Source organism: Glycine max, chromosome 7, assembly GCF_000004515.6.
Source record: "Glycine max cultivar Williams 82 chromosome 7, Glycine_max_v4.0, whole genome shotgun sequence".
NCBI lineage: Eukaryota > Viridiplantae > Streptophyta > Magnoliopsida > Fabales > Fabaceae > Glycine > Glycine max.
In genome coordinates this window covers 41,395,393-41,419,902 of record NC_038243.2, presented here as the reverse complement: position 1 = coordinate 41,419,902, position 24,510 = coordinate 41,395,393, and the positions used below count along the sequence as shown (strand labels likewise).

Genomic DNA, 24,510 nt, shown 5'->3' with positions numbered 1-24,510 from the left:
TGTTATTAAAGAAAGAGTTTGATATTATTAAAGGTGAAAATTTTGTATTTGAGAATAACACGCTAAATGAAGGTATGTTGAATGCTAAACACAAAAAACAATAAAAAGTTACTTACATTTTGATATAATTTTTTTAACTTGCTAACTCGTTGACTCGATTGTAAACTCAAGAACTTACTGAGTTTACTTAAAGTTTATAAAATTTATCCAGAGTCTACTGAAAAAAGAGTTTACCCAAGAATCAACTCGCAAAGAACAAATAGACTCATAAACTCGTAAAAGTTAGCGAGTTAACTCAAGAGTTTAATAATTATGGTTATAAACTTGACGAGTTTCACATTAATAGAACACCGTACCAAAATCCATAGGACAAAACAAATTTTACTTTATTTTTTCTGAAAGATTAGATAAATGATAATCCAATGCACATGGCAAACTCCACCAAAATGTAAAATATGTTAGGACAACAAAGAGGGAGCAGCATGTGCAAAGATAATCAATACATGCAATGTATACACACAACTTCATTAATTTGTACTTTTATCATTGGTCAGAAATAGCGGCTAATAAGATTCTGGCCACAAAAAACAAGTGATACACATGCAGCTTCTCAGTATATAATAGCTAAAGCTGAGAAGGCAATTCACCCCCTAACAAATATTCTGGTAATTAACAAAAAGAAATGCCAATTTAAATATCGTAAATGGTTCTTGCTTATCAAATAATATAATACTTTCAATGCAAAGGCAATGTGAAATCAACGTCAATGCAAGAAATTTATAAGGTCTGCAGAAATTGCTGGTTAAAGTAAAGCATCATGGAAGACCAAAACGGAGCAACAGATGCATTAATAAGCCTTGATTTACACAATTAGACAATAACATTGAAAAATGAGACCAGAACAACGTTGAAATAAAATCACGTATCACTATTTCTTATCTCATTTTCTATTTTCACAATTAAGAATAATAGTAATTCTAAATCTTATAATTTTTATAGATATTAAAAAAAAAACTATTAAATATTTTTGTGTTTCCAAAATATTAAAATGTATTTACCATTTCATTTACCATTTACTTTATAAAATATTAAAAGAGGTAATAGAAAGATATTATGAAAGATACGGAGTACTATATTACTTGATAAAAATATTATATATATATATATATATATATATATATATATATATATATATATATATATATATATATATATATATATATATATATATATATATATATATATATATATATATATATATATATATATATATATATATATATATATATATATATATATATATATATATATATATATATATATGAGATGTATATAATTTTTTTTAAATGAGTGAAAAAACTATCTATTAGATGATATATAGATGATCAAGATTAAAATAAACAAATCATGTGAGTATATCTAAACATTACATAACTCAAAAGTAATTATGTAACTATAAATTTTAATTATCCATATATATAAATATAACTTAAATTTATCTGTTTCATCCTTATATAAAAAAAGTCATTTTCAATATAAATATATATTGAGAAAAAAAATTAAACAGCTTATTGGAGGCCTGAGAAAGGGACACAACAGGGGGAACAGTCACCACCCCAATAATGTTAGATGAGAATCAATGGCTGGGCATTGGCGAGGGTCTGAAATTGCAGACAAGAACAAAAGGGAAAATGAGAGTACATCATGCCTTGATGAATACAGAAAAAAAAAAATATATTAGCAGCTTGTTTACGCATCAGGGAGATTGTTAAGGTGACAAGGACAGCCACATAAACGACAGTGACGTTTCAACTACTTCAACTTCTCATGCCAAAGTCTAAAGCTGCACGATAATGAGGCACATTTATTTCTAACCTATACTAAACCCAAGCAAACTAACATTATACATGATACTAGAGGTGTCAATATATATATATATATATATATTCACCTTCATCAAAATGATAAACACCATAGATTTTTGGGTTTTACGTTGTGGGGTTTGCATTGTAGAGTAGATTTCACCTTTTGAAAATTTTAAACCAAGGGAATAATATAGGGGCAGAAGAAAAATGCAATACGGCAACCAATAGCTTCGAAAATGCAACACAATAATAATATAATTAAAGACTAATAGTACTATTATTCTTATAATATTTTCTACCTATCCATTATTTTTACCACTCATTTCATACTTTATTTTTTCTCTTATTTCTATCTCTTGAATGGAAATTGTTTACAAAAAATAATACTCGTAATTAATTAAATCGTATTTTGAACAGTAAACATAGCAAGATTCTTTTCAGATTTGTTTTTCAATTCTCAGATAATTAATTTGGTACATATAAACTATTCTCTTGACATGTTTTGGCTCCTCTGTAATCCACCGATCTAGTCATGCAAATGAGTCAACGACGAAAGAAAAATTGGACTAAAAGGAACAAAAACCGAGGACGTGAAAAATGCAGAGTGACATATGGTTATAAGATAAGATACAAACTCAGAAGAATATTAATATTAATTAATCTATACCCCCACCCCCAACCCCCAATATTTGGCAAAATTAGAAAAATTACCCTACAATAATTAATAAGTCAGGCTTTCCAAGCCCATCATCATCATCTATGTTGCACTTGGAAAGAATGGTTTTTAATTTATTGGATGATTACCATAGTTTGATGAACCTCCAAGAAGTAACCCACCACCTGAAGCTGCATAGACATCATGAGAAGGATCCACCATTGGAGATGAAGAGGAAACCCCATTTCCACCACCCAAATGCAATTCTGATAAATTAGGATACCCTTCTTTGTCCTCAACCCCTTGATCATAGAGAAACCCTTTGAACACATGGCCACCAATCTTCACAACTGCTTGATAAGCATACTCATCTTCCCCACCATCATCCACTGCTGTTACACGAACACACTTGAACACCGCCGGTGCACGCACTTGGCAAGGTAGTGACTCCTTGAAACCCACATCTGCACACAATTGAACAAACCCTACTCAATTCCCACACAAACCCTTCAAAATCCCAATTAACCCACCAAAAGCATCAACATTAATGAACTTATAATAACAACAACTCTAATTATAGATTACCATAATAAAATCATTGCTCGTAAACTAAATGTACATATGAGTTATCTTATTTTAAAGAAATAATTTTCTTATAAAAAAAAACTATCATGTTAATTTCTAAAATTAAACTATTACTTCCCAAAGTATTTCAAAACTATCCGATATTAATTAGCAGAAAATAGAGATTCTCGCACTAAATTTTACACACAAAACTTATGAATATCTAAAAAGATAAACACAAAATATTTATAAACCATCGAAAAACTTTAATATCAATTTAGAACACACAAACAATACTAGAACATTCAGGCAAGAATAGCTCATAAACATTCCGTACATGTTAGGATGAACCTACAAATTCTTTGGTACTTACATATTTTCTCTCGGTATAATAAGAATTTAATTTCACTTAGAAAGATCACTGTAGCAAAATTTGCATTAAAGATAGATTAATAAAGTAAAACTTCAGTTCTTATCAAGATAAACACTTGAATCTTTGTTTAGCATGTTAATCTTCTGCACTATCTTTGTTATGAAAAATTTTCTATTTCTTTTCCATCAATATTTTAGAATTGAAAGATAACCACAAAATTTTCATGATAACTGTTATAGTTTTTTTTTTTTTTTGCTTTGTTTTTTTAATCAGCGGAGAACTGTTATAGTAGCTAGAAAAATCTAAGAATTTTTGTATAGTAGTCTTTTAGGTCAACAATTGAATGAATTTTAACACAAAAAAAATGGAGAGTTTAATAGGTAGAACAAAATTTCTCAATTTTGTAACTATGACTATAAGATTTGGAACACATTAGAGACACAAACCTTGGTGGCTAGAACCAGTGTCAAAACTCCTCGGAGGAGTGGTATTAGTATTATTAGACGTTGAAGTATGCGAAGTAGTCTGGGAAGCAACAAGCCTAGGTTTCTTGGCACCAGAAGTGTCCCCACTGGACCTGGCCGCCGCAACCGTCATGAGCTGCCTCTCCCTCCGCCGCGACGCCGGCACCCACGTGCTCTTCACGTGCGTGGCGCAATCAAAACCCCTACTCTTGCAACACGTCCTGCACCTCCGGTGACTACAGTCCTTCTTCGCCTGGTTCCCACAGTCCTGGCACGTGTTAGTCCCACTCCCACCCAAACCCCCATCCCCACACGTGTCACGCTCCACGTGACCCTGTTGCTGCTGCGGTGGAGAAGACTCGTGATCTTCCCATAACTGAATTCTGTTACGGTGGTGGCTGATGTTTCCCATTATGCCCTCGCTCTCGAGGCATGGCGTGGCGGTTAGGAGAGGGAAAACATTCACACCGAGTGCAGTTCCAGGATTGTTGTTCGAATTGTTAGAACCGTTATTTGGATCGGACAATACGGCGTCGTTGTGGTCGTGGTGGTGGTGGAAAGAGGAAGCGGGCGCTACCACGAAGATGTCGTGGTGAGGCGCCATGTTGTAGTTAAATGACCTGGATGCCCCCGGCCACATGGCTGCACCGCCACCATGTGTGGTGGCGGATGAAGCATTGAAGCCGAGGGAGAGATCGTCGCCGCGGCCGGAGACAGCAGACGGAGGGGCCGACCAGTCCGCAAAGGCACCGGAATCCGAAGGGAACCACCTTGTAGTAGCCACAACTGAAGGCTTGTATTTTTATGGACAATCCTGCTCCAATCAAGTACAATCTGTATAACCATAATATAAGTTTTTTCTCAGAGTTTGTAACACAAATTAAACTAAAACAATTTTGTATCAGTTTATCCACCCATAAATTGTTAAATAGAATATATAATATATACATAAATATAAACACGAAATAATTTTGTATCAATTTGATTGATTTGATTTACCCGTTGAATGTTTGAGACAATATATATAAACATAAAAATGATTTTGTGATGTGTTATATAATATGCTACAAGCTAATAACTAACAATTACAAGAACACATGTATGGGTTTGTTTGTGTGTTGACAACTAACAAGGTGATCATGATTGTCCAACTGTGGAGAAAAGTTTGGAAGGGAAGCCTATCTATCTATGTGGGGTTAGTTGAAGTGGGGTCTCTGCAAGTGGATCAGGGGAGAAAGCAAAGAAGATTGAGCTTCTTAGTGAGAAAGGTTTATTTTTAGCACTTGTGTTTTTGTGTCTGCTTCTTCTGGCTTATCTATCTTCTGCTACTGTCACTCTGGGGTATGAAGGAAGGAAAGGGTGGGTTCAAGAGAGAGAGAGAAAGGAAAAAAAATGGGGTTCTGAAATCTGAATGGTTCAGAATAGAGCAGAGAAAGAGGGTCAGTGAGCAGTGATAAGTGAATGAATGAGCAAAATGCAAAGCAATAACGACCTATATTAGTGTGATGAATCTCTTTTCTTCTGTTCTTGTTGCTGACCCTTTCTCTCTCATCACCATCAGCATGATAAACATCTTCTATTTTGAGTTTTTCTTCACTTACTCTCAGAGAAAACTAGAGCTTCATTCTTCCGATCCCTTTCTTTCTCTCTCACACTTTCTCCCTAACTAGAATGTAGGTGGGTTCCTCCCTAACCAAAAACTTTCTTTCTCTCACACCGTGTGTTCTCTCTCTCTCTCCAATTATCACTATGATTGACATAAGTAGAGTTGTAGAGTGCACATAAATTTAAAGCGTGCATAAAGACTTTTGTTGAATAGTTTTTGTAATGTTATGGACCCTCTCTTTCTAAAGTCACATGAATGAAGGTGAAGTGAAGCTAGGCTAAGCTAGCATCCCGTTACATGTGGGAGAGGGCACCCTTTCCTTTTCTATTGGCGCGTGCGTGAATTGCCACCGCACAAAAACGAATATAAGGCTCATCAAACTCATGCTTAAGAAATGCTCCATTTGCTTCAAGAATTATTTTATTTATTTATGAAAATATAAGATTAAAAATATTCATTTTTATATTTTTTATGACATAATAAAATAATTATTGTTAGATATATCACACATTTTTTTAAAAATACTAAAAAATAACATCTTCATGTTATATTTTTATAAAAAAATATTTCTTGAATTAAAAATATAATCGGTGAAATAAATACCCTTTGAGTGTATTTTTAACACGAAAAATATCTTTTAAATACATTATCTATTAGTAGTTAAAACTTATGTAAAATAAACAATTTTAGTAGGCCTTACTTTTTATTAAAAAATTCTCTCTTTGAATTTTGTAAATTTTAATTAATAAAAAAATATGTGTTAAAAAAATTATATCAATAGTATTAATATTAGTATTATAAAAGGTCTCCCTTTTCTATCAGTATTAATTAAAAGTTAATAAAAATATTTTTTTTTTAGATTTTACTTTTATTCGATGAGACTTTTTAAATTTTATAGTTTTTGTATGATAAATTTTAACTAATAGTAATAGTAAGGTGTGTGTTAAAATTGAAGGAGTGTTTTACAATACCTGTTTTTAATGGTGACCTTTTGGTTTGCGATGGCTTTTTTGGTTAATGGGGCGGTTATATTATATTTACAGTAACTATGCCTTGCTACTGTTGATATTTTCGGTTTAACAGTGGTATTTTTAGCTCTTGTACATGGTTTGGGTACCTTTGCGCCCTATACATCAATATATAATTTTAATTTTCTGATTTAAAAAAAATACCTGTTTTTAGTAGTCTAGCACTCCTAAAACAAATATAGAAATAATTTTTTAGAAAAATATTTTTAAAGATTATAAATATAAGAAAATATTTTATTTTGTTAATTGATTTTTTTCTTTTCATAATAATTAGTTTATGAAAATGTAATTTTTGCATTGATTTAATTTTTAGTAAAATAAACAATGATTCATTAGTAATCTCTAAGAATACTAACTCAAACAAATGCAAATTTGTAGGTATTTTACTTTTACTTATTTTAGAAGAATTTATATTTTTGCGCTTTGTTTGTTTCAATAGAAAGCATGGAACATGGAAGTAAAATATGAATATATGATATTGAACAATCCTTCCCCGTTTGCAATGGTATAATATCACGAACAAGTGCATATATTTATCCTACATAAAAACATGTTCTGTCTAAAGGATGGACGAAAGATTTATGTAGATATAAATAAAGATGTTTTTATTTATATCACGTTCTTTTTATACGAAGCCTTTATGTTATTTGAAACAAATTTTATTTTATTTTATTAACTAAACAAGAACAAATTTTACTTTATTTTTTATATATAAATCAAAGAATAAATTACATTCCCACTTCCTTATTAATACTCCTATTTTTTTCGTATTAGACATGACACTCCTATTTTTTTTTATCATGCACTTACTCACTTAATTAATTATTTGGAAAACATTATAGAAATGCTCCTTATATATACATTATTAATCCCGTTAATTATTTGAAAATATAGCCTTACTCTACAGCAAATTAGGCTCGCGTACGGCGCGTGAAATGATGAGCTGTGACGACTGAAATTATTTGTTTTAGAAAAATGGAACTAATATTATTCTAACGGTTATTAATTGTTATTATTATATTAAACCTATGGCCTATGAAATGGAAGGGAGTAGAATAGTAGCAGTGTAGCACTCGCCTACGACTATAATCTCTAGTGTCATCCATATCTTTCGCTCTTTTCCTTAGATAATACTTCCTATACCAATATCACTGTATTCTCTTGTTTATATAGATTGTCCAATCATCATTTTGAATATGACGATTAATTTTAAAATATATTGTTATTTTGTTCACATTTATACAATTGATTTGCATCTCTATTCTATTCTATTTGATTTAGTTATATTAAAATGTTAATTGATATTTTTTTTTAAATATTAATGAAAAAAATTAAAAAAGTTTTATCACTTAATGTTATCAATATGTTATCTTTCATAATTTTTAATAACTTTATATTTATTAATCCGTTATCTAGTATTTTTAAAATTTTCATAATAGGACCCGTAATTATACGTATGTAATAATTTTTTTTTCTTTCTCAAATGTAATAGCGCTGTATACATGCTCTTTTAGATACAAATATTGACAAAAATCTTTTGTTTTTCAAATAATAAAGGAGGAAGAAATTATGGGTTTGAATTATTCAATAACAAAAATTAATAAATTAATAATTAATATTTATCAATAAAAACTTAAGTAATTAATCGAAAACTACATATCGAAACCACTCATCAGTTCTATAAATTTGTATTTGAAGAGTTTTTCTATTTTGAGAATCTTAATATTTAAAATTACTTTATATTTCAGTAACTCAAGTTTACCTTAATATAATTCAAGAAGACAAAATTCTCTTGTTTATTTCTTATTCAAAATCTGAATTTAAATTCCCACATATAATTAAATTCATTGTTACTTAAACTAGTGCTCACTTGCAATTTCAATCTCAAGTTTAGTAAAATGTTTCCCTCTTTTCCCTTTTTATTGTGTAATAAATTTAGTATCGAAAAAAAATAATAAAATTTACACATTTCTCAAATTTTAGTTTGATGTATAAATGCTGAATATTGGCTACTCCTAGCTAGAACAGATCTCAATCTAGTTACATCTTTTTGCGTGTGAAAAAAATTGACCTAAAATTGAAAACGAAGTGTTTAAATGTCTTGAATTTGAGTCATCTCATACTTGTATGTGACATACTTTTGCACAAGACAATTTTGGTGTTTCTTTCACATAGAATGCAAAATGACATTAATAGTTCAGTACTTACGTTTCTTAATGAAGATTTAGAGCTTACTTTTTTTGCTTAAATATAGAATTACAACTAAAGATATCATTTTACTTTAAAATGGATTATTCGGTGGCAGAAAATTTGTTGATTGTTAAATAAGAAGCTTCAAATGCCTCTAACGCCTCTTACTAAACCAACCAAATATATAATACAAAGTTGTTTAGATGAATTACTTATTTTAATTTTGTGGGTCTTATAATTTCACATAAATTTAAACATTCTATATAAAAATTCATTTCAATACTAAGATTATTAAAATGAGTACTTAAATTAATTTTATAAATCCTACAATAATACTTAAAAACATATATTATTTATGATATAATGTTATTAATCAACGGTACTTATATAAATAACTTCATGTCATATCTTTCAGTTAAAAAAAAATTATACTTTAAAGTTAAACAACTCTTTCAAGTACCCCTAAAATGCTATAAGCAGTTCCGTATTTATAAGAGTTGTCTATTCATGAAATTTTATAATAATTTTTTTTTATAAAAAATTACTAAAATAGAAAAGAGTTACAAATTTAGAAAAATAACAAACACTCTAACGGAAAAATAATTTATGTACCAAAATTCAGAAAAGAAATTCATATCTTAGTAAGCCAAATCAAATGAAATATCTTAAACAAGTGCCCAGCACTAAACTATATACTGTATTTGAGATGTTTTGCGCGCTTGTGGTCTGTGGAGAAATGAAAGATTGTTGGAGTACACCCTTTGGCGTAAGCAGTCGGAGAGAAATTTCTTTATTTGGTCAAAACACTGATCCATAAATTCTGTGCGTGAAATAAGGAAAACATCAGTAAATAGGTCAACATCCAAAATCACAAAGAAATTAAGTCCAACAATGTTCCGGTTCGTTGGAGCTTAAAAGTAAAACTACGTTGGAACTACTGGGTTGGGAAAAGTTTGGAGTAGTATCCATTGGGTGATAAGTTTAAATCTCAGTGTGTGATTATTATACAACAACTATCTAATTGTTTGAAAACTAAAATGGCATTCCTAAGTTTTCTTTTCTTTAATTTAATTCCTAAGCTTTATGTTAGTACATAATAAGTATCAAGTCTCACAACATCCTACGTGACGTGTAAGTGTTGACTATCCCAATTCCCAGGAAGTACTGTATATTCTTAATTTTGGGAGGAAAGCAACTAAGCTCTAAGATTTCTCCCTTCTAACTCGGGTTGGGCTCCTCTCCATTGACCGGAGAAGATATTTTCCCTCTTAATCACTATATCAAATTTCCTCAAATAGATTAAACACGTATGCCTCTCTAACGATTTTTCATATATATATATATATATATATATATATATATATATATATAAAGTTTCAACAGATTTGCATACAACGTATTTTCTTCATCCCATTATAATCAATTATAATTATTGTGAAAGAGAAAAAAAAACTTATCACAAATAATAATCATTTTATTTCTTTTAATGTATCATTAGTTATTTTTTTCACTTATATCTCCTGTGATATTAATGAATTAATGATAATATAAGATCAATTTTATAAAATTATTATTCTCTTTAATGTATTTATTATTTTTCTTGATTTATATAAGATAACTATTATTTTGGAATGGAGGAAATATAATCTTACCTAAAGCTTTCCACTGTTTGATTATTGAATATGGCGTGCTACTCATTACATAAGTTCATCCTAGTGGTGTTTAAAATCAAACAAAATTGTTTGTAAATCATAAAATTAATTAAAAAATTGTTTGTAAATCATAAAATAAATTAAAAAATTGAAAATTGCTTTAAACCCGAAAAAATGTAAAAATAAAAAAAAAATTAAAAAAAAAATCACATAAACCGAAAATGTAAAATAAAAAAAATTAAAAAAATCACATATTTTTTACGGTTTGGTTGGTTTTCGGATCTTACTATCAAAATTGAACCAAACCAAATCGCATATTATAATTATATTTTTATTTAATAAATGCTTAATATTATGTAGCTAGTATTATTTTAAATTTAAAATGATTATAATATTTGATCTATAGTATACTTCTTTCTATAATAAGGCTGTAATATATGAGTTTTGTTGCAACAATTAATAATATGTATTGAACAATTTATTAAATTTCTATTATATTGATGGACAAATTAATATTATATTAAAAAAGAGTTGGTAATATAATTTTATAATAATTCTAAATATATGTAAAAATAATAATTTTTAACTAACATATGTTGAACAAAATTTAATAAGAAAATAAAATTATTTAAAAATAATATAGTGAAATAATTATGTAAGTTTACTTTATAAATTTTAAATTATGATAATAGATTAATAAAAATAAAAAAAACCTCAAAATTAAACCAAATCAAATTAAAAAAGATTAATTTAGTTTGATCATTCGGATTTGATATTATATTTAAATCAAATCATATCTTTATTTTATATTTAATTCAGATCACATCTTCCTTAAAAATAAAACCAAATCTCACGAACAACCTTTATTCACGAGAAGTATCATTGTTTTGTTGCATGAGTCTACATGCATGGGATTTGAATCCAATGTAGTTTAGTAATAAATGAAAGACTTTATTAACTTTTGGTCTCTCATCTTTTATGTATATCTGTTTTTACTTTTGAGCTTTTCATAACTTTTTTTACTTGTATTAGTCTCTAAAAAAAATTGTTCTGTTTTAGTTCCATAAAAAAATTGTTCCGTTTTTAGTCCTTAAAAAATTCTACATTAGGAAAAAATGGTACAAAAATTTATGAGAGATTAAAAAGATAATAAACCTTAAGTGGAATAAGATATGAAAAAACTCTGCCTTTAAATTTTATAACATTCTAAAATTAGTAGGTCTATGACCATTCCTAATGCAGGATTTCACTGGGTTCTTAAGTGAGTCTCATTTATATGCATCACTATTTTTTAGCTTTTTCAATTTAAACATATTATAAGAACTCAACCTCTCCGTCCCAACACTTAACAAAATTAACTAAATAGGCTCCACCAATTAACCCCACATCCTTACAACAAAAAAGTAACAAGTTGGCCCACCATTTCAAATATAGGGAGTAATTCATAGTTAAGAACCTATTATACGTTTTAGTTAGTTAGATGCTTCTCCAACGCTATTTAAAAATTAAGCACCGATTTTCATTTCTTAAATACTGAGCTAAAACCTCCCTTTGCCCTTACTCCAACGCTACTAATATATTAGATAAATTTCTCAGTTTGGTGTCCTTTTTAAAACTTTTTTCCAATCTAGGACTGTTTTTAAACTTATTCTACGAGGATGTTGTTTTTTACGTGGAGGGCATGCAAAAACGTCATCTCCATTGACGCTTTCGTGGGGGCTTGACACGTGACATGTCGCCATTGCAACTGGCGACACAGGCAACGTTGTCGCCACTGGTATTGGCGCGTCCAGGAGGCTGAATGGAAACGCTGGTTTGATCAGCGACTTCAACTTTGCAGGCTTCAGGTGTAGGTTGCAGCAACTGCAGGTGCTCAGGCGTAGGGTCAGGAAGGCGCTGTCCATGCTGGCGAGTTGGGTCTTGGAGGATGTCGCCATCCGTGGTAGCGCGTTCAGCTTGGTGGATTTATATATCCCCAAGTGCAGACGAGAGTGAAATGCTTGTGTCGAGAAGGTGAAAGAAGAGGGTGCTTTGCTTGTGTCGAGAGAGAGGTAGCTGGTGCTGATCTTAGGAACTTTGAGTTCTTCCATTTTCTAAAAAACTGTAAGTTATATATTGAATATATTTTGTATGTTTTATTTATGTAGATGTTTATATTCTGATAAATGAATAGTTTTAGGTACTGTAAGCTAATAATTTTATGTAGTTTAGTTTCAATTCTTAATGCTATATGGTAGATTAGATTTAGTTTTAAATTTTTATATGGTAAATTAGGAATAGTTTTACATACTCTAAGTTATTAATTTTATATGGTAGATTAGGAATAGTTTAAATTCTTATATGATAGATTAGGTTTAGTTGAATTTTTTTATATAATAGATTAGAAATAGTTTGAAGTACCGTAACTTATTAATTTTAGATTAGCTTTAGTTTAAATTTTGTATATGGTAAATTACATTTAGTTTAAATATTTGATATGATAGATTAAGAATAATTTTATGTACTGGAAATTATCAATTTTAAATTAGGTTAGAATTAAATTTTTTATATTACGTTAGTTTTAGTTATTATTAGTTTCATATGTTATGTTTAAATTAGAATAGTTTTACGTATTTTAAATTATCAATTTTGTATGTTAAATTATTTTACTCGTAATTATTTGAAGTCATTAATTTTATATATGGTAGATTACATTTAGGTTAAATATTTGATATGATAGCTTAAGAATAATTTTATGTAGTGTAAATTGTTAATTTTAAATTAGGTTAGAATTAAATTTTTTATATTACGTTAGTTTTAGTTATTATTAGTTTCATATGTTATGTTTAAATTAGAATAGTTTTACGTATTTTAAATTATTGATTTTGTATGTTAAATTATTTTACTCGTAATTATTTGAAGTCATTAATTTTATATATATATTATTTTAATTTTTAGTCGAGAATATAAATATTATTATATATATTTAAATGTATATTTGTATGTAATTTAATTTATTTATAGAATATATATGAATTAGGTTATTTGTATAATATATATTTTTATTGAAATTAAAAAAATATAATTTGTTATTTATGTAAAGTTGTGTTTGAATGTGATTTAATTTATTTGTAGAATACATTTAAATTTCCGTGATTGTATATTATATTTTGTTATTGAAATATGTAATTTTTGAAAAATATAATTTGTTATTTATTTTAAGTTGTGTTTGCATGTATTTGAAATTATTTGGAGAGTATATTTTGAAATTATTTTAATTAATTTTTTGTAAATATACTTAATTTGTGTATGTATAATTAATATATAAATATTATCGTCAATTTATTGTATTATATTTTATTTTGCAGGATCAATGTCATCTTTGTCGTCATGCTCATCAAATATACAAACTAGGTCTGGTCCAATTGATGTTGACGTTTTGTGGATGCAACCCAAGCATGTTTCAGAACATGTTTGAAATGAGGAACCAGATAGAAAATTACACATCAGATGAGCAGTCCCGACGTATCAAAGTGAAGAACAAATACCAGAGGAAATTATTCCTCTGCTTCGGCAATCTGGGTTTTATTGGATAATGAAGATGGGATACCTAAAGATAAATGCGGCCTTAATTAGTGCGTTCATTGATAGATGGAGGCCCGAAACACACACGTTTCACTTGAGATGCGGAGAGGCTACCATTACTCTTCAAGATGTGTCAGTTTTATTAGGTCTTCGTACTGACGAGGCACCATTAATTGGTTCAACAAATCTTGATTGGACCAATTTATGTGAAGAATTATTAGGAGTCAGACCACAGGAAGGTGAACTTGAAGGCAGTGTGGTAAAATTAAGTTGGTTGGCTCACCATTTTTCTCACATAAATATTCATGACGGTAACGTTGAACAATTACAAAGGTTTACCCGTGCATGAATCCTTCGATTCATAGGAGGTGTCCTCTTTGTTAACAAAAGTAGTAGCAGAGTTTCCTTAAGGTACCTACAATTTTTACGTGACTTTGAACAGTGCAGCACGTAGGCGTGGGGACCTGCCGTGCTTGCGTATTTATATAGAGAGATGTGCAGCGCCACCGATTACAAAGTTAAATCAATCGGAGGTATGTGCATCTTAATCCAAATGTGGGCATGGGAACGATGCACGACTTTGGCTCCAAAGAGGACGCCTCCCGTAATAGAAAATAAACCACTCGGACACATGTTTTTCGTTTAAAAAAATACATTTGAATTGAAAATAATTAATGATGGAACGTGTTGACAATGATGATTTCATTTTTATTGTAGGTGGCTGCGACATGGAAATCATCATATTGGCAATGATGATCTTAGAGTTTTCCGTCGCAAACTGGATTTCATGAAACGACATGAGGTAAGAAGATCGTAATGTATTAGTTAAATGAAATGTTAATATGTTATGTTTGACTGAAAATTGACAAGTGTGTTGTTATATACAGTTTGTCTGGGAGCCATACACAGCAACTGTGATGGCAGCGTTGCCTCCAATTTGTGTGGTTGGAAGTGTAGCCTGGTTCGCGATGGTGCCACTGATTTGTTTCCATGTTGTTGAGTGACACCAACCCGATAGAGTTTTACGACAATTTGGATTGTAACAACCTATTCCCGGGTGTCCTTCGCAACTGCAGAATCTCTATGGCATAATGCTCAAAGGCAAACAAGACGAAAATTGGTTCCACCTGTTGGCCCCGATCATCAGTCAATGGAACAATTGAGCTGAGTTTAGGGTTGACGTTTATCCTCGACAGGAGGGCCTACTGAGTTTTAACTCGGACTACATGGTGTGGTATAGGCGTAAAACAAAGATGTTTGTCGACCCAAACAATGCAAACACAGCTACATTGGTATTTATCTGTTTTTCAATGTTTAACTTCAAATTATTTTGTTAAGCATGAGCATTAATTTCTTGACGCTAATAATTGCAGGGTGAAGTTGTGGAGACTTTACATTATATGGTGTCACCACAAGGGAGGAACACATGGACAGTTGATGATCTTGTGCCTTACGTGAAAAAGTTAGCGATTATATCCGAAGAGCAAGAGAGAATCACTGAGCCAGTGTCACATGGTCCAGCATCAGAGTGTGAATTCCCAACACAAGAGTTTCACATTCTTCAGTCAAGTGTTGAAACTCGGGGCATAGGCAGACGAAGCGAGCCTGTTGAAGCGGAAGAATATTCCCAACAAATGATGGAGCGTGGTCATGGAATGTATTACACACCAACAACATTTTCCCAATATCCTTCACAGATGTATCAGTATCATTTTGAAGGTCCTCACACTGATACTTCTATGAGCGAACATTCGTATGGTGGTGTTGCAGAAACACAGGCTCATTTTTCATGGCCCACTATGACTCCTTCACAACAACAGGATGCCTCAATGGCAACACCTAACGCCCCATTTGCTTTGCAATAGAATGTGCCCGGAGCAATACCTGATATGGACGATTTATTAGGTGTTGATTTGCGTCAGAAGTTTTCTGCTGAGGCTGAGCAAGTAGAAGCGGGGAGACAACGCGGCAGAAAAAATCCTGATCGTCAAGCGCGAAGATGGGATCGACCATGTGGCACATCCTCACGACATCACGGACACCATAATGAATGATTTTGATGTCTCTGTGTAAATTTGTTGTTGTATCTGCGTTGGCCAATAACTCTATATCAAATGAGGACAAGGTAGCTAGGTTCACAACAATAGGGGGATTGAACACCTAACCTAAGAATGGTGAGCCTCTCGATGGACGAGGTGAGTCTCTGTCATAGCCATGGCACGGGCACAACCACCACTATCAAAGTCAAAATGAATTGTCTCTTAATGGAGCCTATTCCCATGAGAGGAACCTATGGTCATAGTAGCATTGAGGATCCTTTTCTTAGACTTAAGCTTCTTAGTTTTCTTCCTCTTTTGGGGAGATGAAGGGATCACCATTTGTAGAGGATCGGTGTCAACATCCTTGACAGCCTTATCCTCCCTTTGCTTCTCCATCTCTTCCAACATGATATCATCAAAGTAAAAAATGGTATCCATCTCCTTGCAAATCCTAACAAAGACACCTGAAAAAAATGAACACTTGTTATTAAGTCACACAAGCACAAAATCACACAATAAAGAGAATGAGAATCTCACTCTTCAAAACCGCACAAGGGTGAGGGGATATATACAAATGAACAATATCACTTGTTTTTTATTGAATAGTTTTGTTTCCTTTTCAACTTACTAAGTAATTTTATGCTTTATTCAATTACACATTTTATTCCATCTCATGTTCTATTTTCATATGTATGATAATCATGATTTTAAATTGTGATCTGCATCGACCTCACAATTGCAATTGTTATATCAACCACATTTTCCCACAAATTTTCCACAATGTCAAGAATCTCGATAAAATCACAACTGTGATTGCAACCATAACCATAATTTAATAGCATGATGATGATGATGATAGTGTTTATAAAAGTAAATTGCACCCATTGATTATGGGTCTTAGGTTCGCCCTTGTCTATTCGATTTATTGATGTCATATTCACAATAATTTTATTATCAAGAAAATTTTAGATTAAAATTATCAAAAAAAACTTGTTTCACATTGTCATAATATCTATGATAATAACAACTCTCTAATTTTAATAAAAAAAAACTTTATCAAATTAACAATTTAATCAAACAATTTTTGAATTTCCTTCTTGCTCCTACCTCCTAGTCCTATTGTAAGTGATTCTCTTCATAAAATAACATTGTGTGTCCTCCTATTTTAAGTGATTATCTTTATAAAATAAGATTGTAAGTTCTCTTCCATAAGCTCATGATAAGTAATTTTCCATCTTCTTCGTGCTTGTGTTTTTTCCCGCATGGCACATAGGCAAGTCATGGTCTATTTCTCCAATAACCTGAATAGTGAATAGGCACCACTGCCAATAATTCCTAATCCAAATTAATCCCAATTGGGCTTTCCACTGTATCTACAGTTGGGCTTTTAGCACTTCCTACCCAACACACTGATCCAACTGGACTTTTTTCACTGGGTCCCTTCTGTAGCAGTAAAATGACCTTTGATCACCGGGTATTGCTTCTTGCACTTGGCATGTTACTTCCTGAATTTCCTCTTTCCTTTTAGAATGTCTATTTTGGAATGTAATTTTACATTCTGAAATGTACTCTTTTTTTTTAACTTCCAGCATAACCATTCCGGAAGGTTAAAAACCATTCTGAAAATAGTGTAGGAAGCAACATGGGAGTGCAGGAAGCAATAGCCTTGATCACCTTTTTATTGGCCGAGATATAGTGGATAAGAATCTCTTACCCCACTTACTTACAACTAGATAACTTTTCATTCTAACAACTGTACAAACTCTATTATTATAAGTACATGAGTACACTAATTCATCTTCCAATTACACATTTCTAATTATTCACATACTGACTTAGCGTCCAAATGGTTTTACAGGTACTGCTCAGAGAGCTGATTGTTAATAGAGATCGGACTGGAGAGCACATCAGAATCAGGTAAAAACAACCTTATTCTTAGAATCACATCCAGTCGCCCAATGCTTTAAACTAATACCATTGAGGAGTCATTGATCACCATTCAACCTTATTTCCTTCATTTTCACCCTATGCAGCTAAAATAATACTATCCAATTACTACAACTATAAATCAAGCGTATGAAAATAGACTACCATTAATTCCTTGAGTTATATATACTCTTTTATCAAAATTAGTAGTTTGACAAAGCAATGAAAACAAAAACTCCAAAAAAAATCATAAAATCAATGTTCTATTTCTAGACACACTCAAACATTCATTTCATTTTGAAATAAAATAAAATAAAATATAATCCTTGTATAATAAGATGCATGTTTTTCTATAATACTTCTTGAAAAGATACAACAATTTTTTAGTTTATGTAATAAAGGGTTATTAGAGAACTTGTCCTTTCAATCTACAAAACCAATGGTTCGTTCCGTAAAATTGCAGAGACAAAGCAGAGTTATTCTAGCTGCAACTAACGACCAACGTACTAATATGCCAGCAGCAAATAAATAATCAAACAAGAGTAAACAATGACACACAAAACTGTATCATAATGGAGTTGTTGACAAAATTAGTGACTGTGTTTTACCAGTACGTTGCCTCCACCAACGTTTTGAGAATCTCGTGTTACTTATGCAGTCACATTGATAGGATGGACTCTAGCCAGGCCAAAAGATTGTATAGGATGAGTTAAATATATAATTTATAAATTATAGTTTTATTTGACTTATATTAAAATAGTATGATGTTTGACACTTGAATAATTATTATCCATTGATTGATATTTAGATTATATAAATGTACTCATCTTTACTTATTATTATCAATTAATGAAAATATTTGAATTGTTATTTTATCTTCTTCATAGCTATATGTAGTTTTTAATGGTATTTTCTTAGAAGTATTGATATGTAGCTTTCAACACTCTTAACAGAAATGGATGGGAATTCACTCTGGCACAATTAGAATGACAAAACAAACATAGATTCAGAGTGTGTTTGCATAGGAGTTTGACTCAACGCAACTGGCATTTCAGGAAAAGCTTCCATCACATTGCTTTGACGTTTTTGTCTTGGAAAGCCAAACTTCTCCATTAAACGTTGTTTGGATGTGTTTCCAAAAACACCCACTTGCACTAGAATGAGTCCGGTGATGGAAACAAATTTGATCCCAAAATTAGATTTAATAGTCCATCAATTTGTCAACTTTAGTCTAATGATCTATAACGGTGTGCATATACACTAAGATTTTGTAATATTGAGTGCAGTTTGTGTATGCTACTATTCAGTTTTCTGCCGAAACAAGTATCTCTACATCCTATACTGTGGCAGGTCCAGATGAATCAATCAACAAGGAAAAAACAAAAAAGAAGGCTCCACCTGGACCTTCCTGCCATCGAATTTGATTCGGTTCAACTTTTCATTACACCACATTAGTTGATCTTTTCTCAATTTTTTCATGTGCATCACCCTTGAGACCAATCTCAATCCCACTTGAGCAAGCAACTGCTCTTGATCAAGTTGAATTTGTTCCTCATTGTGCTTTAGGAACTTCCTCACTATGCAATTCCCACTCCTCACCGTGTCCTTGAGCTTTCTCTCCTTCTGCAAGATTAACCAAAGATTGTAAATTGTAAGGTTTAACAATGTTAACATAGGTTATGCTTGGATTGAAGTTTACATAGTACGTTTATGAATTTCAATACACCAAATGAAGAAGGAAAAATTAAAATTTACTTTTATAGTAAAAATATTATTAAGTTCTTCCAACTTTAATCCGAACATCCACATAGGTTAATTGCAAGTCTTTCTAGAAAGAAACCTTTTGCAATTGGGTTCGGACATTCCCAAGAAGATCTGAAATTGCTGGGTCCTTGACATGAATTCCTGTTTGATGAAAAACTTTGATTACATTCCCATAATCTTTATCTGCTCTGACAAATTCCCAGAACACCCGCATGGACTCTTTGATGATCTGTTCCAACCTTTCACTATCAATTGCATGCTCTTCACCCAACTTAATTATTTTCTTGTCCTTTGTATTATCATCTGTACAAAGCAATCAAAACAAAGTTAATTATAATTATAACTTCTCCCTTGTGGTTGCAATGTGTACAACAAGAACTTAATTGTGGTTAAGGTTTAATATGTTGATTGTACATATATGATAATGTTTTAAAAATCGTCTCTATTATCATTTAATGATAACCTAGTATATGATATAGACATATGACATTACATGTCATGTCTTACTAATTAGATATATTAAAGGTGTAAGTGATTTGATTATATAAAGCAACTAAGACTTACGTTTTAGGTCACATGTTAACAAAAGGATCCAAAATATAACTTTTTTATTTAAAATAAACAAGATTATTTAAATTTTATTTTAAGTCTCACTTATGGTTGGGCTAACCTTGCATGTAATTCCTAAATAATGAAAAGGATAATTAAAAAATAAATAAATTTACGACAGCAAAATTTAATATTTTTTAAAGGACTAAGATTGGAATTTAATAACTTTATAGTTTTTATATTTTTTTATTCAGCAAAAAAAGTAAAGATTAAAAAGTTAGGTTTTGTTACCTTTAATGACTGGAACTTGGAGCAAGTTGCGAATAAGACAACGGTTCTTGACATAATTCCGAATCCTTGGGCCTTGAAATGGTTCATCCTCCAAAAACCGTTGCATGAGGACTTGAAAGAGTTGAAAATCACCCGCCACAAGATTATAGCTACGAGGCCATTGTGAATCACATTGTTTTAACACTTGAACTCTCTTGTGCTGCCAACACAGGATCTCCCATGAGAGGCAAACCTGACCAACGTACACCAATTCCAAATCTCCATGGAGTTCTTGAACAAACTTCAACATTGGGTCAGATATTTGCTTTTGTGTTTTCCGTGGCCACAAATTCTGAGATAGAGGCTTGGCACTTTGGACGGTTGATTTTGGGATTAACATTAATTTTAGAGGGTCTTTTAGTTCAAGAAGCCCTACACATAATGGCAAAGCCGGTGATTTAGTCAATGACATGACAAGGGAAAACAAGATTATTGCCAAAGGAATAAATGCTTCCATTTTTAAAAGAATAAATTATTCTGACACTTCCTGAAATTTGATGAGATTATGCATGTTTTTTTTTTTTTTATATATATATATAGTTTACATCAATCTCCTTTGTAAGAGACAGTGTACTATCAAATAATTAAGATTATTATTGTAATATGTAAAAAGTGATAGTAGTGTTTTTCAAAAGTGTAAAGATAAAAAAAAAATTGTGCAATCTCACAAAACCTTAGGATCAGGTAATTATTCTCATTAAAAATAAATTTTTGGTTAGAGTATAATATTGGTAATCCAACTTAATCAAAGTTGAAAAGTAATATTTGAAGGTTCCAAAATCTTTTTCAAATACTTTATGGGAGAACCGATACCAATCACTAATGTTTTAATGGTGTATACGTGTAGGGTGGACTTATGAAACAAATGAAGAAGACTTGTCTAGTGAATGGAATTGAAAAGTCTTTATGGCCTTGTGATTGGAACAAAAAGCAAGATAACATATAGCTTTATGAGTCATGGAAAAACAAATCTTCCAATCTTCCTGACAAAAACTCAACTAAAATGGAAAGATCAGATGTGACAAAAAATAATGAAATTAATGTAAAAAAAAAACTTCACCAAGGTATTTTGAAATGCCATACTAGTAAATCAGTGCTTTTGATTTATCAATAATGATTTTAAGGGCGTTTGCTTGCATTCTTTCTTACGTTCTCAGTTGTGTTGTTCCTCTCTGTTATTATATGGATTGTTAATCACTCTAGCTGGACCAAAATTTTGGATTTGTATCGAAGGAAACTGCCGATGATAATTGGACTAACATAACAAGAAAATTAAGTTTGTATTGAAGGAAAACCCTTGTCCCACTAAATAGTAAATACCATCAAATGTAACATGCCGGTGACCTGTTCGCTCAAATGACACTCAAAGATAGTTTTCTGAAAATAACTATTAGTGACTTAAACTATAAATATAGACTGAAAAAGTGGAAGGAAGAAAGAATTGGGACAGCTGATTTTAATCCCTAAATAATATGCTAAAAAAAATCACCAGAACATTTGAAATTGTCTAGAGCAAGATGAGATCAATGAAAATATTTAACACAGAAATGAAATTAATTAACTTGGGAATCACTCACCTATTGCATGCATGGTCTGGTAATTCAAAACGTCCAGTTTCCTGATTTTCTCTGCATAGCACCGATAAACCTTTTGAATTTCAACAATGTGATCCTTGAATTCTTTCTTCTCTTCAATCTTCAATGGCTTTCGATCCTCAACAACTTTTGGAGACTCTGTTTCCTCTTCTTCTTCCTCTTCCAAAATAGTGGCAAGCCCTCCTTGTCTTGCGTTTTTAAGCTCCATTTTCAATTGTTCCAGTACCTCATCATGCTCCCACTCAAAATCATCCTCATCTTCATCCTCTTCTTCATCAAAATCTGATTCATCCAAGTTATCTTCCCACATGGTTTCTTTTGTTTTCTCCATGCTTCCCCTGCATTCCTCTTCTCCACAATATGAAGAACCTTCCATTACATCCTTGTTTTCATCAAGATGAAAATTGTGATTGTATGAGACTTCACTGTCCCATGAATATTGAGTTTCCTCTCCGTCTTCAACTCTTTCATCTTTATGACTTACCGAATCATCAATGCCGCTGCTGCATGATTCTGACCCAAAATCATATTGAAGTGTGTTATCGTGTTGAAGGTGGTCATCATTTGATGAATCACTTCCACCGACCGCATTAATTTGAAAGATTTGACCGAAAGTGGAATTGGATGTGATGCTTCTCTCATCTTGAACAAATTGCTCTTTCTCTTCTTGAGCAACAAGGGCTTTCTCCAAATTCTTCTCTGGAAATTCCATTTTAGCAATATTTTCAGTTCTGGAAAATATATTATCAGAATCATTTGCAGCTATATAATTTTGTTGGAAAGAGAAGGTCAAGATCCTTGGTTCTTCTACCAAACTACTAGCTTCAACAGAGTCAGTATCTGTGAAGAAAGACTCTTCTGTTTTTTCTTCTTCTACTTTCTCCTTATTATCTTGAGGAGTATTGGAATCATCCTCCATGAAAACAAAGCTCTCTGTTTCATTTTCACCAATTTTCTTAACATCTTCATGAACATATGCAACAGTCTCCAAGAAAACAGACTCGCATGCTTCTCCTTCTCTTTCGTTACTATCTTCATGCATATCAGAGTCTTTCTCCTCTAAAACAGAGAACTCTATTTCTTCTTCTAGTTCCTTTAAAACAGAAAACAAATTTGCTAACTCCTCTGCGAACCCATCAACCTTAGAATCTTCAATCCGATATCTCTTGGTTTGATCAAGCAGATCATGTGGAACAAGGTGCTCACTTTTCCTATCTTCTACATGAAATCTGAAACATGAAATAAAGGGAAAACATATTTTTCATTTTTCATGTTTATTATATGTAAAAAAAGCATCAGAAATAATAACCCAAATGAGAAGATTCATCAAACCTGAAGATGTATCTGAGAATCAACCCCAAGGAATACAGCACATAGCTGCAGAAGAAAACACAAAGAGAAGGCAATGCCCAAAGCACGTTTTCATAGACAAAACCATTAGCAAAAGACACATTGATTGAACCAATGTGAGTTTTGACCATAACAAGGTTTCTAGAACCCATCAATGCTAAACCAAACCCACTCCACCACTAAGATTTTGCTCTCACTTTCACAAGATTTTAAACCACGTTATAAGGAGAAGAAGGAGACTTGGGAGCAAGAAAATTTCCCCGTCAAAGGATTCATTGCAAGACAGTGAACTCTCACCACTATTGCACACCCAAATCAGTGGCAGAATAATATCTTGGGACCTAAATGTAAATATGCGAGATTAGGCATATATTTTGTACAAGGAAAGAAAGCAACAAGAGGGTTTTTCAATTTGCACAGTGAATAAGAATCTGATTTGGTCAGATTGGAATCTTGGTACGAACGGTTTGTAGTTTGTGTAGCAGTTTTTGTGGTACATTTTTTTTTTGTACTATTGGCTTGACACGTTTCAGATGTGATTATGTTGGTTGTGGCAATTTGTGTCACATTTTTTTTCTTTTGGGATTTCTTAGGTTGGACTCAGTCGGTTGTCTTAGGATTCGAGAAGTCAATGTTTTGTTGCAAGTGTTGGCAAAGTTGAAGGTTTCTTCATCTTCTTGGTTTTTGGGTCAATTTATTGGGTGAAACAGTGTTAGAGTACCCCTTTTGTGATAAAAAACCAACACCACCTACAAGTAGAAGCAATGAATGATGAAATTGATGTAAAAAGAAAAAATGTTACTAACCCTGCACACGTACACTTAATTTTGTTATAGTAGAAAGGTAAACTTGAAAATTTGCTAGTTGAGAAAAAAATGTTGTTTTAAAATTAAAAGCCATCCCTGGAAACCAAGTTAGCATTTTTTTTTTCTGCCATAAATGAGTGGGATTTGGAAGATTTTTCTTCTATAATGTTTTGAAAATAATTGTGCACTT

The 24,510-nt window shown here is 31.5% G+C and overlaps 2 protein-coding genes across 3 annotated transcripts; both read right to left on the bottom strand.

The window, feature by feature from the left end:
- Nucleotides 1–2,459: 2,459 nt before the first annotated feature.
- On the bottom strand, nt 2,460–4,723 carry LOC100816514 (protein LATERAL ROOT PRIMORDIUM 1; the record flags this gene model as incomplete). The annotated part of the gene is made up of 2 exons (XM_026129133.2): nt 2,460–2,984; nt 3,904–4,723. Coding segments are annotated over 2 exons (1,155 nt in total), but the record flags the coding sequence as incomplete, so codon positions are not given.
- Nucleotides 4,724–19,121: 14,398 nt separating this feature from the next.
- LOC100815449 (uncharacterized) lies at nt 19,122–24,190 on the bottom strand. Of its 2 annotated transcripts, none has more exons than XM_006583903.4 (5): nt 23,497–24,187; nt 22,147–23,393; nt 20,531–20,941; nt 19,767–19,993; nt 19,122–19,549 (listed from the first exon to the last, which is right to left on the bottom strand). In XM_006583903.4, the coding sequence occupies exons 1-5, from the start codon at nt 23,664–23,666 to the stop codon at nt 19,292–19,294; spliced, it is 2,313 nt and encodes a 770-aa protein (XP_006583966.1). In that variant the 5' UTR covers nt 23,667–24,187; the 3' UTR covers nt 19,122–19,291. The 2 variants fall into 2 exon arrangements, 1 of the variants encoding a protein (XP_006583966.1); XR_001389264.3 differs by having other exon boundaries at nt 19,411–19,549; nt 19,682–19,993; nt 23,497–24,190.
- Between the last annotated feature and the right edge of the window lie 320 nt (nt 24,191–24,510).

Excerpts from the sequence above, each read along its gene's own strand:
- LOC100815449 (XM_006583903.4), bottom strand. The coding sequence starts at position 23,666 with ATGGGTTCTAGAAACCTTGTTATGGTCAAAACTCACATTGGTTCAATC. Across the intron at positions 23,394-23,496 it reads ATTCTCAGATACATCTTCAG|ATTTCATGTAGAAGATAGGA; the intron begins GTTTGATGAATC and ends TTCATGTTTCAG. Across the intron at positions 20,942-22,146 it reads CCAGACCATGCATGCAATAG|GGCTTCTTGAACTAAAAGAC; the intron begins GTGAGTGATTCC and ends CATTATGTGTAG.